This window comes from Alternaria alternata, assembly GCF_001642055.1.
Source record: "Alternaria alternata strain SRC1lrK2f unplaced genomic scaffold CC77scaffold_13, whole genome shotgun sequence".
Lineage (NCBI taxonomy): Eukaryota > Fungi > Ascomycota > Dothideomycetes > Pleosporales > Pleosporaceae > Alternaria > Alternaria alternata.
In genome coordinates, this window is record NW_017306202.1 from 711,448 (window position 1) to 724,575 (window position 13,128).

The 13,128-nt window shown below is 52.0% G+C and overlaps 5 protein-coding genes across 5 annotated transcripts; all 5 read left to right on the plus strand.

Moving 5' to 3' along the window:
- The first annotated feature begins 798 nt into the window (after positions 1 to 798).
- Positions 799 to 3,247, plus strand: CC77DRAFT_965594 (hypothetical protein). The gene is made up of 2 exons (XM_018535716.1): positions 799 to 1,501; positions 1,549 to 3,247. The coding sequence occupies exons 1-2, from the start codon at positions 997 to 999 to the stop codon at positions 2,919 to 2,921; spliced, it is 1,878 nt and encodes a 625-aa protein (XP_018384865.1). The 5' UTR covers positions 799 to 996; the 3' UTR covers positions 2,922 to 3,247.
- Positions 3,248 to 4,118: 871 nt separating this feature from the next.
- CC77DRAFT_938260 (Septin) lies at positions 4,119 to 5,529 on the plus strand (the record flags this gene model as incomplete). The annotated part of the gene is made up of 3 exons (XM_018534599.1): positions 4,119 to 4,326; positions 4,379 to 4,842; positions 4,894 to 5,529. The coding sequence occupies 3 exons, from the start codon at positions 4,119 to 4,121 to the stop codon at positions 5,527 to 5,529; spliced, it is 1,308 nt and encodes a 435-aa protein (XP_018384866.1).
- Positions 5,530 to 6,234: 705 nt separating this feature from the next.
- On the plus strand, positions 6,235 to 7,921 carry CC77DRAFT_1021568 (hypothetical protein). Its single transcript, XM_018525286.1, has 3 exons — positions 6,235 to 6,305; positions 6,522 to 6,869; positions 6,936 to 7,921. The coding sequence occupies exons 2-3, from the start codon at positions 6,590 to 6,592 to the stop codon at positions 7,466 to 7,468; spliced, it is 813 nt and encodes a 270-aa protein (XP_018384867.1). The 5' UTR covers positions 6,235 to 6,305; positions 6,522 to 6,589; the 3' UTR covers positions 7,469 to 7,921.
- A 733-nt stretch (positions 7,922 to 8,654) lies between these two features.
- CC77DRAFT_165782 (hypothetical protein) lies at positions 8,655 to 9,233 on the plus strand. Its single transcript, XM_018530389.1, has one exon. It carries the CDS (start codon positions 8,746 to 8,748, stop codon positions 9,091 to 9,093), a length of 348 nt encoding a protein of 115 aa, XP_018384868.1. The 5' UTR covers positions 8,655 to 8,745; the 3' UTR covers positions 9,094 to 9,233.
- A 2,783-nt stretch (positions 9,234 to 12,016) lies between these two features.
- Positions 12,017 to 13,091, plus strand: CC77DRAFT_1062593 (hypothetical protein; the record flags this gene model as incomplete). The annotated part of the gene is made up of 2 exons (XM_018528540.1): positions 12,017 to 12,215; positions 12,496 to 13,091. The coding sequence occupies 2 exons, from the start codon at positions 12,017 to 12,019 to the stop codon at positions 13,089 to 13,091; spliced, it is 795 nt and encodes a 264-aa protein (XP_018384869.1).
- Between the last annotated feature and the right edge of the window lie 37 nt (positions 13,092 to 13,128).

A 13,128-nucleotide genomic window follows, 5' to 3' on the forward strand; every position in this document is an offset into this window, starting at 1 on the left:
ATCGAGAAGAAGATCAAGCGTGAAGATACGGAAGACAAGACACCGGCCGGAATACCACCTGTCCCCAAGCCGCCGACCGCTTCAGTCCCTATTCTGCGGAATGAGAATTGGACCCAGTTCAGCGAGGTGCTTGGTGGTATCTAGCCTGGGCGTTAATGTTTAGCTACAGTCTCCGGTCAAACACATGGACCACAGTCATTGGCGGAATGTGGTTTCAGCTCTGATTTCGATGTGCTTATCTGGCATTGCTTCTTCGAAATTGCTTCTTCTTCGCATTTCCCACAAGTCTCAAGTTCAACATGGTCTTATTTTACGACCCGAAAGATCTAGCTTTGAGCTTTACTCAACTTTCATTGTACTAAGGAAAGGCAAAACACTGGATGCATCTTTCACATACAGAATGCAAACCCCTTCAAGCGTCTGTATATCTAAATAACCTAGTGAATCTTCAATCGCATACCCCTGTATAATCTGCCTCTGTGACTGCATGCGCCACCGTGATATCCCAAATACTAAGGCGCACACGCGTCGTCGAAACATAGGTGACACGGAGACAGCGGGATCGTGGTGACAAGCAACGCTGATTAGCGCATATTAACCACCGCGAAGAACGTCATCCGAGGCTATGAGAGACAAGATGTAGCTTTGCTGCGGCGTAGCTCTGGATCCGGCAATCACATATTATGTTCAAGTACGATGAGTATCTGGAGTGGGTGTTCATCGTAAAGCGAATCGTGTCGAGACGATCTACACTGGACCCCGGTGGGTCTTAGCGTTGCCTCCGCGACAGCTCTCCGCAAGCATCCCCTCACACATCATTCAACACCAGGGTATAGCATTGCCTAATTGGTTATCCATTCATTGGTACCATTATATGCTGTACTTCATGTTCGCTTCATTCTTACTCACCCGCTTCATATAATTGAGGTCGCCCTCGCCGCCGTCCACGCGTACACGTAGGCCTCAAGGCAGTTGCGCATCGGCCCAGCAGTCGCCATGGTCGCCCCTCGCAAAGCTGCACTCCTCGAGGAGAGCGCGGAAGTCGAAGTGCTCTTCGCCAACATGGAAAAGATGAAGACACTCACAAAGAAGATCCAAGGCTCTGTCAATAGACTAGACGCGAGCGGAAAGGCAGTCCAGGAAGCAATCGGCCCAATCTACGGCAACACCCAGAAGCTGCAGATAGCCAACACGAATGTCGATCGTATAATAGACGCAATTGAACGACTCCGAGCTCCACGAGAAGAGAGTGCAAAGGAAGAGAGGATTATTCGCGCTGGACCTGGACGGGGAGATCTTGACGGTTACATTGCTTCCCTCGACCGCACGAACATGAGCCTTGCAGATCTCAAGCGTACCAATCTTCGCTCCAACGAACAGGCTGTCGCAGAGCTCAGCGGGCTCTTGAAAATGGGTAACAAGCAGTTGGAGGATGTGTTCCGCAGCATATTGCAAGACAGCGCCCGAGAGAAGGTCCAGGCATTGGAATTTGTTGCGAAGCGTACGTCATTCGTGTCTTGTGATTATGGAGATACTAACATGGCACAGAAAATCCGTTCCCTCGCATACCTCAAGATAAGCTTCAGAGCCTACGCAGCATCAATTCGCATATCTCCAAATCATTCGCCCAATTATCGCAGATCGATCTCTCACAAACTCCCACACGCCGAATATACGCAGACGTCCGGGGTGAATACCTAGAGAGCACATTGAGGAGTCTCATGCAGGCGACCATAAGCACAGCCCGGAAGGTGCAGGCAGATGCGCTGTACAAGAAGGGTACTAATGGTATCGGGACATACGTGCAGGCGATAGAGGGTCTATTTGTGGCAGAGTTTGATAACTTGAACTACGTCTTTGACAGGGAGGAATGGAGCGACGTCTATGAGTCAACGTGCCAGGTCCCGCTGCAGGACTTTACGAAAACGCTGCGCGAATTGAACGGGCATATTCAGAAGAACCTGTTGACAGACTGCTTCCTTGGATTTGAGATCTGCGGCATGGTCCGGACGCTATCGATGCGACTTCAAAAGCAGACGGGAGCGCTGAAGGACCAGATCTATGACAGCGTGAAGCCGGTTCGTGAGACGTCGAAAATGTCATTGAGCAAGATGTTGGAAGACACGAGGTCGAAAACACAGGCTCTCATCGCCGTTCCTATCGATGGTGGTCCTGTCGACATTACAACGCAGACGATGCGACGCCTGCAAGAGATGACTAACTACCTCGAACCTCTCGCGTCGATATTGGCATCGTTAGGAGAGGGTGGCTGGAACTCGGGGACAGCTAATAACTCCTCCACGGCTCTGGACGTTGGACCGGACGGCGTAAAGTTGTTCGGGTCCTATGCAGCCGATACCGTTGACACACTACTGCAGAATTTGATTGGAAAAGCAAAGATGTTGTTGAAGGGCAAGAATTTACAGGGTATCTTCATGGCAAACAACGTCGCCATCATCACGCGCATCATTCGCTCTTCGGAACTCGCACCACTCATGGACGACTACTCCAAGAAGCTTGCCGACTGGCGTAAGCAAGGTACAGCCATGTACCTTGAAGCGTGGCGTGAGCCATCAGGGTATCTACTGGATGTGCAGTACACAAACCGTAGCAAGGAGCGACCAACATCAGGCGGTGCAGATTCGGCAGCTATCGTGAAGTCTCTTAGCTCGAAAGACAAGGATGCGATCAAAGAAAAGTTCAAGAACTTCAATACAAGCTTCGACGACCTTGTCACACGGCACAAGTCGTACGCAATGGAACCCGAAGTGCGGAACCAGCTTTCCAAGGAGGTACAGAACATCATTGAGCCACTGTACAATAGGTTCTACGACCGCTACCGGGAGATCGACAAGGGAAAGGGCAAGTACGTTAAGTATGACAAGACTGAGTTGAACAGGGCATTGGCGAGCTTTGCATAGCGGGGTGCGGTGACTGCGGCGTTGGTTTGGATTTGTTTGCCTGGGACATGCGCAAAATACCCTTTGATTTGCATAGATAAGATGATGAGCTGGTATGGGTATACAGGGGGAGCGATGTAATTGGATAGGTGTCGAGTCTGGCACCCCGTGTACTGTAGTGCCACGCTGCAGCAGCATGAGAGTCAGCGTTGGAGATGAGACGGCGGTGTCGAAGTCATGGCAGATAGTCATAATGAAGCAGCGACCTAATGTCTACTAGGTAGTAACGCGCTGCTCGTGCCTTCTAATTAGCCACACGTGACGCTACCTCTTTGGGAAGCACGGTTCGCGACTGCCTCTTGTAGGAGTGCACAAGAGCACAAAACATTCGACAACGTGAAAGGTGTCAACTGCCATCCCTCCTACATTCTCCCTCGCCGGCCTCTCTGCAATTCGACGTGTGTTGTTTCCAGCGATAGTCCGCACCGACACGCTGCTAGTGGTGACGCGGGGATTTTTGGTCTAGTGCCCATTGCTTCGGCGTTGCTCCAATCGCGCCCATCCCTGTGCGGACCCCTTTCCTACCCAGCGACGGACGGCACCACGACTTCCCTTCCCAACGTCGCAGCCTCCGGACAACCACGCCATTTTCCTTCGCAGCCCACTGCACCACTTCAATTCATTGCTTTGAGTGCATCACTCACTCGAGAGCATAACTACCGCTGACTGGTACGCCGTCCTTCCTCCACGCCTGTTTCACTTTATTTCTCCAGATCCCTGGCTTGGGTCGCGTTGTACATTTGTCTAGCAGCAGCCACGCCAGCCAGCACCACCACGGCCTGCATGCATTGAGAGCCTCCGCTGACATCGCTTCTCCATCTACAGAAGTCCCTCACTTGACGGCCCATCGCCTGCGTTTACTACACTATTTACACCATGGGTAAGGAGCTTGCCCCGGCCCCCGTCTCGCGACATCAACAACTACACCTGAGCTACAAGACCATTGGCACCTCAGGCACCCACGCAATAGCCAAACAGCAAAGTGCGGCAGGCCCAATGCAGTTCTGCACTGCTTGCTGCTTCTGCGCTCGACGGCCATGCCCTCTCTCTCTTCTCCTGGCCCCTGGCTAACACATTGCTTTAGAATCCGGTGCTACCTCTCCCGCGCCGCCTACCCGTGCGTCCCCATCGCCCCCAGCGTCATCCAGCGGATTTGGCATGGATCAAACGATGTCGATGTCTAACGGCTCCTCTCCAGCGGTCCACACCATCACGGCGAAGAACCCCAAGGCCGCAGCTGCCATGGCGAACGACATGAACATTGTGCGCAGGAAGCTCACAGGCTACGTTGGTTTTGCGAACCTGCCCAACCAGTGGCACCGCAAGAGTGTGCGCAAAGGGTTCAACTTCAACGTCATGGTTGTCGGTAGGTGTGCCCCCGCCCTCTGTTGTCAATCGGAGCTAACGTGTCATTTCAGGCGAGTCTGGACTCGGAAAGTCAACCCTCGTAAACACACTCTTCAACACTTCACTGTACCCTCCCAAGGAGCGCAAGCCCCCGAGTCTCGACATTTCCAAGACCGTTTCGATACAGTCCATCAGCGCCGACATCGAGGAAAACGGTGTTCGTCTGAGATTAACAGTCGTTGACACACCTGGCTTTGGCGACTTCATCAACAACGATGAGTCGTGGGATCCAATTGTCAAGAACATTGAGCAGCGGTTCGATGCCTACTTGGACGCTGAGAACAAGGTCAACCGCATGAACATTGTCGACAACCGCATCCACGCCGTTGTTTACTTCATCCAGCCTACTGGCCACTCCCTGAAGCCCATCGACATTGAGGTGATGAAGAAGCTTCACACCAAGGTCAACCTCATTCCTGTCATTGCCAAGGCCGACACCGTTACTGACGATGAAATCGACAACTACAAGAAGAGGGTACGTTGCTTTTTCTGAGCTCCCCCTTTTCGACTTTGCTAACAGTCACAGATTCTTGCAGATATCGCCTACCACAAGATCCAGATCTTCGAGGGACCACGGTATGAGCTTGACGACGAGGAGACCATTGCCGAGAACCAGGAGATCATGGCCAAGGTTCCCTTCGCCGTTGTCGGATCCAACACCGAGGTCACGACCGTCGATGGCCGCAAGGTTCGCGGGCGTGCGCTGCCCTGGGGTGTTGTTGAGGTTGACAACGAGGAGCACTGCGACTTCGTCAAGCTACGACAGATGCTCATCCGCACGCACATGGAAGAGCTCAAGGAGAACACCAACAATGCTCTGTACGAGAACTACCGTTCCGAGAAACTTGCACAGATGGGCATCCAGCAAGACTCCAGCGTGTTCAAGGAGGTCAACCCTGCTGTCAAGCAAGAGGAGGAGCGCTCGCTGCACGAGGCCAAGCTCCAGAAGATGGAGATGGAGATGAAGATGGTGTTCCAGCAAAAGGTGCAGGAGAAGGAGAGCAAGCTGCGCCAGAGCGAAGAGGAGCTGTACGCCCGTCACAAGGAGATGAAGGACCAGCTAGACCGACAACGACAAGAGCTCGAAGAGAAGAAGGCCCGCATCGAGTCTGGCAGGCCGATCGAAGAGAAGGGCAAGAGAAAGGGCTTCTCCCTCCGCTAAGCGCCATGCCGGCGTCACGATCGTCCCTCCCCTCCCGCTCCGGACGACACACGCCTCTCAGCCACCTCTTCTCAGTTCTTCACACCCTCTTACCAGACCTTGTTTAATATAATGCGGCCGACGATACCACTGGGTGCTATCGGTAAAAGGGATAATACACTACGATGGAACATTGGGGACGATGCACAGCAGTGTCACATGTTGGTGCAGTTGTCCGGATTGTTGATTGATACCAACGTCTTTGCGCTCCTTTCCGATTCCCTTGCTTCACCTTCGGCATTTTCTATTATTTAGTATTCGGCAGACGTAGTTCGGAGCGAGGAGTGTCGGACAGGTTCTTTTCATGTACTCTACAGACTATCATAGGCAATTTCATTTGTGGGCAAAACGCGAAGCTGATTGCAAACTAGTGATGTTTCTCAACAAACAATGCGACTCGGGTGGAGAAACAACAGTGACGACATTGTGCTTGCTGCGAAGACGCTTACGAGCTTGCGAAGACGCCGGCACATGGAGGCCTGGCTGGCGGCTGAGGGGATCGTCAGGGTGCAGGCGTGGTAAGGGTGCACGGGCTTGTGCTAGCCCACTCCAGAATTGCAGCTTGCCATGCCATGTCGTCACCCCCCAAACGCCCGAATTCTGGTTTGCTGCCCGCTTTCCTACTCCCTTGGGAACGTACAACCACACCATTACTCTGCTCTCACATTCCTCTGCGTCGACAATCCTCGCAACTACAGAGCAACTTTACTAAGGTCCCGGACCTGATTTCTCAATCGGTAAGTCGACCCCGCCTATCAGGCACGGCGAATATCACGAGCGGGTCCCGAACGCCGGGCAGCACCAGCAGTTTCCAGCACCCAGCCACCACTGTGGACACATTGCACCTTGACATCCTCTCGCAAGGCAGCAGATCATTTCCAGCGGTCGGCCATTCCTCCTGTTCTACATAGGAAGCCGCATTCTCTTCCCCAGATCTTTACTGACGTTGCAAGCTGCCTATTACGTAGCCCACACGACAGTTTCCGAAATACACACAATGGCACCCCCACCTCCTGCCTCCATGCCTTTGGGCCAGCGCCTTGCTGCCCTTGCCCAAACTCTCCAGTTTGCTTGGTTCGCCGGACACGTTACCCTGCTGCTCGCTACTTTGCGATACAGCTTGTCCTACATCACCTTCAACTACTCCTCGCGATGGGCCGCCTTCTCTTACCGCACTGCCTTCCTGTCGGCATGCGTCACATACGGCATCGTAGTCTACAAGGCCTACCGCGCCCGCATGAGGGCCGGAAAGCAGGGCGGTGTCGTCGCTCTTGCTACCGATGAGAACGTTCAGTACTTGAGTAAGTCTTCTACGAGGCTGTGCATAGCCTTTCCCCCCCACGTAGCACGTGCTAACTATTTGGCAGTCATGGCTCTCGTCTGGCTCTTCTCGCGCCAGATCCCCCTTGCCATACTCCCCTTCTCCGTATACTCCGTCTTCCACGTCGCTACCTATGTGCGCTCCAACCTGCTGCCCACCATCCAGCCCCCACCCGCTGCTCAGGCCGGCGCCAAGCCACAAGGCTCCGCCGCCTCCGAGGCTATTGGCAAGTTCGTCAAGGAGTACTACGATGGCTCCATGACTCTTGTTGCCCTACTTGAGATCTTCCTCTGGTTCCGCGTCCTCGGCTCTGCCATGCTCTTCCAGAAGGGCTCATGGATCCTCCTCGCTGTCTACACTGTCTTCTTCCGCGCTCGCGTTGCGCAGAGCAGCTTTGTCCAGGAGGCTATCAACCAGCTCACTGCCCGCATTGACGCTCAGCTTGCCAACCAGAGCACTCCTCCCGCTGCCAAGCAGGGTTGGGCTACCTTCAAGGGCATTGTCAAGCAAGCCGGCGATGCTACTGACATCCGCAGGTACGTTGGCGGACAACAGGGAGCCCCTAAGAAGGCACAGTAAGCGTTTCTCTACGCTTGCGATAATGTCCCCGCCTCCAATCGCGCACGACAACATACGTGTTGGAAGGTTGTGGTACCATTCTTGACGAAGATACGGCAGTCATGACGAAGAAGACAATAGACATGTTTGCGTCGCCTGTGGACGATCGAAGGAAAAGTGTTTGAGTCGGAATTTGGTCGTTAACGATATCCCAAATGTGCGAGGCTGGTTCAGTCTGGAGTAGTTGACAGTATAGTAGGATAGTATGGGTCGAAGGAATATATGGCCATACAGGATTTGCGCTTGGAGGAGGATGTTAGGATGAATTCTCCCTGTCTTCACGGAGAAATGTGGTGTTTCTGGTCTGTTATCATGTTCGCAATCGCAGTACAATCAATGTTCATATTGTTATTTGAACCCTATACATGAATGTGGTTGTGCTTAGTTAACATAATCTGGGTAGCACATGATCACAGCGTGCACACTGTTTTGACGGTCTCGGTGCGACTTATTGTGATGTTCAATTGTGACGTTCATGCGCCCGTCTTCAGTCAACCCCATACATTAGCGCTTACATCCTTCTCACATCCCATCCCGCCCCAGTGTTTGAAACGTGGTGTTTTGATAGGACTTATTATGATCGGCCTTGTGTACAGGGAGTGCAAGTGGCGTTGGACATGCTCAGTACTTTTTTCTTTACCTTCTTCGTGACAGTAAACTTGGAACAGTATCTATAGTGTATGCTCTAGGTCGTTGTACCTAATACCAAAGTCGAAAGACGATTCTACCATATATATATATATATGTCTGTCATAGTATTCAAATTAGGTAATGCAGTATTCGGGTAGATGTGTTCGGGTCTCCGCTTATGGAACTGATACAAAAGGTGTGTGAGAACTAAATATTGAGTGACGAATTAGATGTGAGAAGACACAACAACATGGCAAGGATAAGAGGAGAGTCATGCGTTTCATCGAACTGATTTCGCCGGTAGCAAAAGTAGTGAGGTTTTTCGTCGTTTATCAGCAACATGAGGATCTGTGAACAGCGTTGATCTGTCCAGCTTGGATATGAAAGGATGAGCAAGTTATATTGTTTCAACGTATATTTCTTCATTCGGGATGTCGCACACTTGAGGATATAGCACAAGGGATGTCATTTTAAATCTTTAGTTGCGGCATTGATTCTGTACAGGTTGCAAAGTGTGTATCCAGTCGTCATGGAAGATGTCATCCTTGTATCTTAGCTACTATCCGGTGCTGTAAAGGTTGCAACATCTCTGTATATTGTAGTCTCATATGCACATGTATACACCAACAAGCCTCACACCACTACTCTTTGTCATGCTTGGTGTCCAACTGAAACACCATATGACGCCATCACCAATTTTCGGAGCTTGGTATTCAAGCCATTTGGTATATAACATTATATGTATGTATGCGTTGTCATCAACGGCAAAAGAAAATATCAACTGTCGACTGCCGACATACCCGTCGTGCCCCTGGCGACGGTTTTTGCTTGTTCACGATTTTTTGGTAGCGCAACGGTGGCGGACGGAGGGATATAGAGGAAGAAGGAAACCTGTGATCGAAGTGAGTTTGGAAAGGTGGTTGGTTCGACGCATGCATGTGTTCGTTGTCATCTGATCAATTGGGAATCCGCGGCCGAGATATGAGCGGTGACCCTTTGGTGGTAACGAAGTTGCGGTGAAAAATAAATGCGGCGTTGCTTTGGACGTCTTGTCGAACGCCGCTGTATTGAACAACGAAAAGCTATCATACCTTTCCCAGCTAGGTATAACTGCTTACCTCTCCCAGTAGACGACGAACATCGGCTAAATTCAGGAAGCGAGATGTCGAGAGTGATTGCTTTTGATAAATTTCGGCCCGTTGACGGAAGGGAAAACGTGCTTCTTGTTCAACTTGCTTATGGTACCAGGACGAGCTGAAGAATTGAGCTCTGGCACATGTGACAAGGCATCTTGGCAAGAAATCGATAGTGTTGCCCGCTTAGAACCTGCGGTAAGCGATGTAGATGGGAACTTATGTGCAATTTTTCAAGAAGAAGGAACAAGATGGCTGCAGTGTGAGCGACTGCACGGAGCATGGGATTGTGAAAGATGTGCAATCGATGCATAAAGCAACTTGATGTCGTCCTGAGAGGAGCCCTATCGGCCTTATTTGTACTGCACGTGTGGGTTCTGGCCACATGAAGCAAGTCTTCTACCTTTGGTACGCAGTAGGAATGAATGAGCGCATGGCTTCTCGTGGCTGAATCTAGATGTTTGGGTTGGCCGAGCATCACCGCGTTGTGAAGCATTTGGAATCTGCAACGTTCAGCCGTGAACATTCGGGTGCAGTACCAAGTGTTGAAGTCATCAAATTCTTCAAAGGAGTTGCTGTGAAGATTGTGGTAGATCTAGGCGCGGTTGTTTCCTGGAAGGCTAAAGAATTCTCGACCAACTAGAGCCTTCGGGAGCTACTTACGCCACACACGATGACGCTCCCGAACCAAACAGGTGTTCACAATCTAGACATAAAGTGTAAAGACAGTTTGAACGCTGTTGTTTCAGAATGTCCGAGTGGTTTTGATTGGAGACAATGCTCGATGGTTGTGGCTTGTCAGCCATTTAGGAGACATCAGTAGCGTCCATCGGTGAGGCATGACATCTGTCAGTGTCGGTGAGCCAATCTCGACGTCTGAATCTGTCTCGATCCTGCAGCAAGAAGCAAATCGCGCATGGTGCTGAGTTCGAAAGAGGATGAAGAGTGGAGCCTTGGACTCAGGCCCAGACTCCCGAGGCTCTTGAATGTTGCGTACGTGGCCTCCATCAGTCCACGGAGTCTGTTGAGGTATTCCAACATTGAGGGATCGGAGATGCACGCTACAACCATGACGACAATGTATGCGTCTCATAGCGACGGTTCCTGAAAGTGCGGCGGAAGGTGGCTGCTCGCACAAATTAGCGTAATCGATAGCATTAGTCGTACAAAGCTCGTAAACTCGTTAAGGCTACCGGGCAAATGCTGTTTCACGACTCTGTAGATGCTAAAGATGGAATTTGTCGTCTGTGTTTTTCTCTGTGCGCCAGTATTGGATTGCTCCACCCGCCCCGTAATACTATCGGAGAAAACTAGACGCGATGGACCGTCATACGAGGCGCCGGAGCCGAAATTCCGCCAGCAAGTCAGAGCGTTCGGGAGGAAGCTACGTATTCGCGTGTATAGTCAGTTATGGCGACTCGTGTTGTGTGCAGATTTGGTGTTGACGGATCAGGTCAGTATCATGCTGGGTCAAGCGCATGAGGCGAGCGGGTGAGCTGCTGAAGACGGGTTAGGATGACTGCGCCCCAGAGCTTGGATGTGGGGTTCGCAGCGCGCTTTCGTCTGCAACGTCCCCTTTTTGCGAGCTTGGGTGCGGAGATAGGATGCATCCGAACAGCCGTATCGTATCGTATAGCGTGCGTGCTCCCAGGTGCGGAACATAGCGGTGAGGGAACTGGTGCTGGCTGCTCGAGTGGCATCAGCGGCGTGATGGCGTGACGAACGCACAGAATGAGGACTAATGCAGGGCAATTGACAGCGGCGATGCGATCGACGGGATTTGACATGTGCAAAAGATTCTGCAGTCGGAACTACGGGTGAAAAGTGTGATGGTTTGTTTCGCAGTGGAACTTGTGGATAGACAATAATGCCCGCAGTAGTGCTCACAGGCGAGTCGTCGGCGGCTTGGGGGGGTTTGATGCGCGTGTAGGATGGAGGGCATAAGCTTTTCCGACAAGACGATATGCGAGATTGGGGGGGCCCTATACAAAGTTTATGTCGTGTCGGTATTGCAACTGCCAGATGAGTGTCAGGCTGTATGCAGATGAAGAAGTTAGTAACTGCTAGGGTGTTGATCGTGATGGAGTAGACGAAGATCTGGAGAAGACAAGATTAGATTGGGGATCATCTACCACGCAACATCGGCGTACTGTATTCCTGGGTCTCGATTCCCTAGTCGTATAGTTTTAGAAATCACAATGTGTGATGGGCACAACTCCGGACCCGGAACAACATTGACCATTTCTTACCAGGCACCCAGGCGGCTGCACACATCCACAAATCTCACAGCCGCACAAGCCATAGCTCGCATCGGTAGCCCTGACGATGGCGCATAGGGCCAAGTTGTAGCTGGCGCTGGCGCTGGCCTGAGCGGGAGAGCGTGCGCGCGCCTGTAAAAAGATGGCACGGCAGGGAGACGGCTACTGCGAGCTGGAAGGTGCAGGGGACCAGCTAGCGAGCGACGCTACCCATCCGCCGCTTTCACCGTCTCGGTTTTCTTGGTCGGAGCCTGGGTGTGTATATAGACTCGTGAATGCCCTCACTCTACGGGCTCTTCTCCCCACTGACGATATTCCAAACTTGGCTGCTTGGTTCATGACACCCATTGCCCATCGACTCACGACTACTACAACATCACACGACCAAGTCTCCAACCATCTCGCTTACACTTCGCCGACACCGCCGTACTACCAACAGAACACATCAACATAGTTACAGTTTGGGAAAAAGGAAAAAAGACAACACAATGGACTACTCTCCAGCACTATCTATCAACAGCGACATGACAGACGAAGAGTTGGACAAGTACTTTGCAAGTTGTGTTCCGCTGTCCAACCTGCCAACCCCTCCACCAGCAAAGGAGCCCACACCAACTCGGGTATCAACACCAGCCGCCCAAACATCGACACAGTCACACGACATCATTAGCCCTCCACAACACGAAGGTTAGTTCACTTTTACCTCACATGTCAAATCTCTGTTTACGGCATGTGGATGATGGTGTGTTTGAGTCGGACCGGGCGGCAGAGCGACGTCCCCCTGCATACGCCGCCTTGGCCCTCGTCATGCTTCATCCCAGATGCTCCTTTTCCAACTCAACACTCCTTACTCCACAAATTCGACGTGTTCCTGTCGATCTTCTAGTTGTTCCACCAACACCCCTCCACCTAGGATTAATGCTGTTGCCACTTCCTTGATTTCGGACCGCTAACATACTATCTATAGTATACGCAACCCACCTTGCGAACCTCGTTCCGCTCAACGTCTCCACCCACCGCCCTCATGCATCAGTGATTCAAGGTTTCCTGGACCGCGCTGGGCTGCCAGATGAGATTGTCGCCTTTGCGGGGTGCTTGCTGGATGCGTTGAGCAGCCGGTTTGCAACTACTTGGCGGGATGCTCTTGCGCCAAGCGACTATGCTCGCGACGTCAAGAACTTTCTGAGGACAGACTTGCGTCAGAACGCACATGTCAGCCCAGACGTTGTTGCACTGGCCGCACTTTCGCTCGCGCATGGCTTCCTTGCCGACCGTCAACGTTCCTCGCGGCACTGGAGCATTAGGGAGAGCGATGGTGCTTTCACCGTGCAAGAGATCGAGGCCACCAAGCGAGCTATGTTGCACGACATGGACTATGGTCTTGCTCGAATCTCCAACGACATGGTGGAGCGGAGGCTGAAGAACATGCAGCGAACAAGCACATGTCCCTCCACACCGACCTCAACCACGACCGCAACGAAACAACGACGAAACCTCTCCATCAGCCTCCAAGGTACTGCAATCTGGAGCTATGGCGTGCAGACTCCGGAGCCCAGCCCATGAGACGGCAGCTTCCTACGAACGCGCTACGAATCTCGTT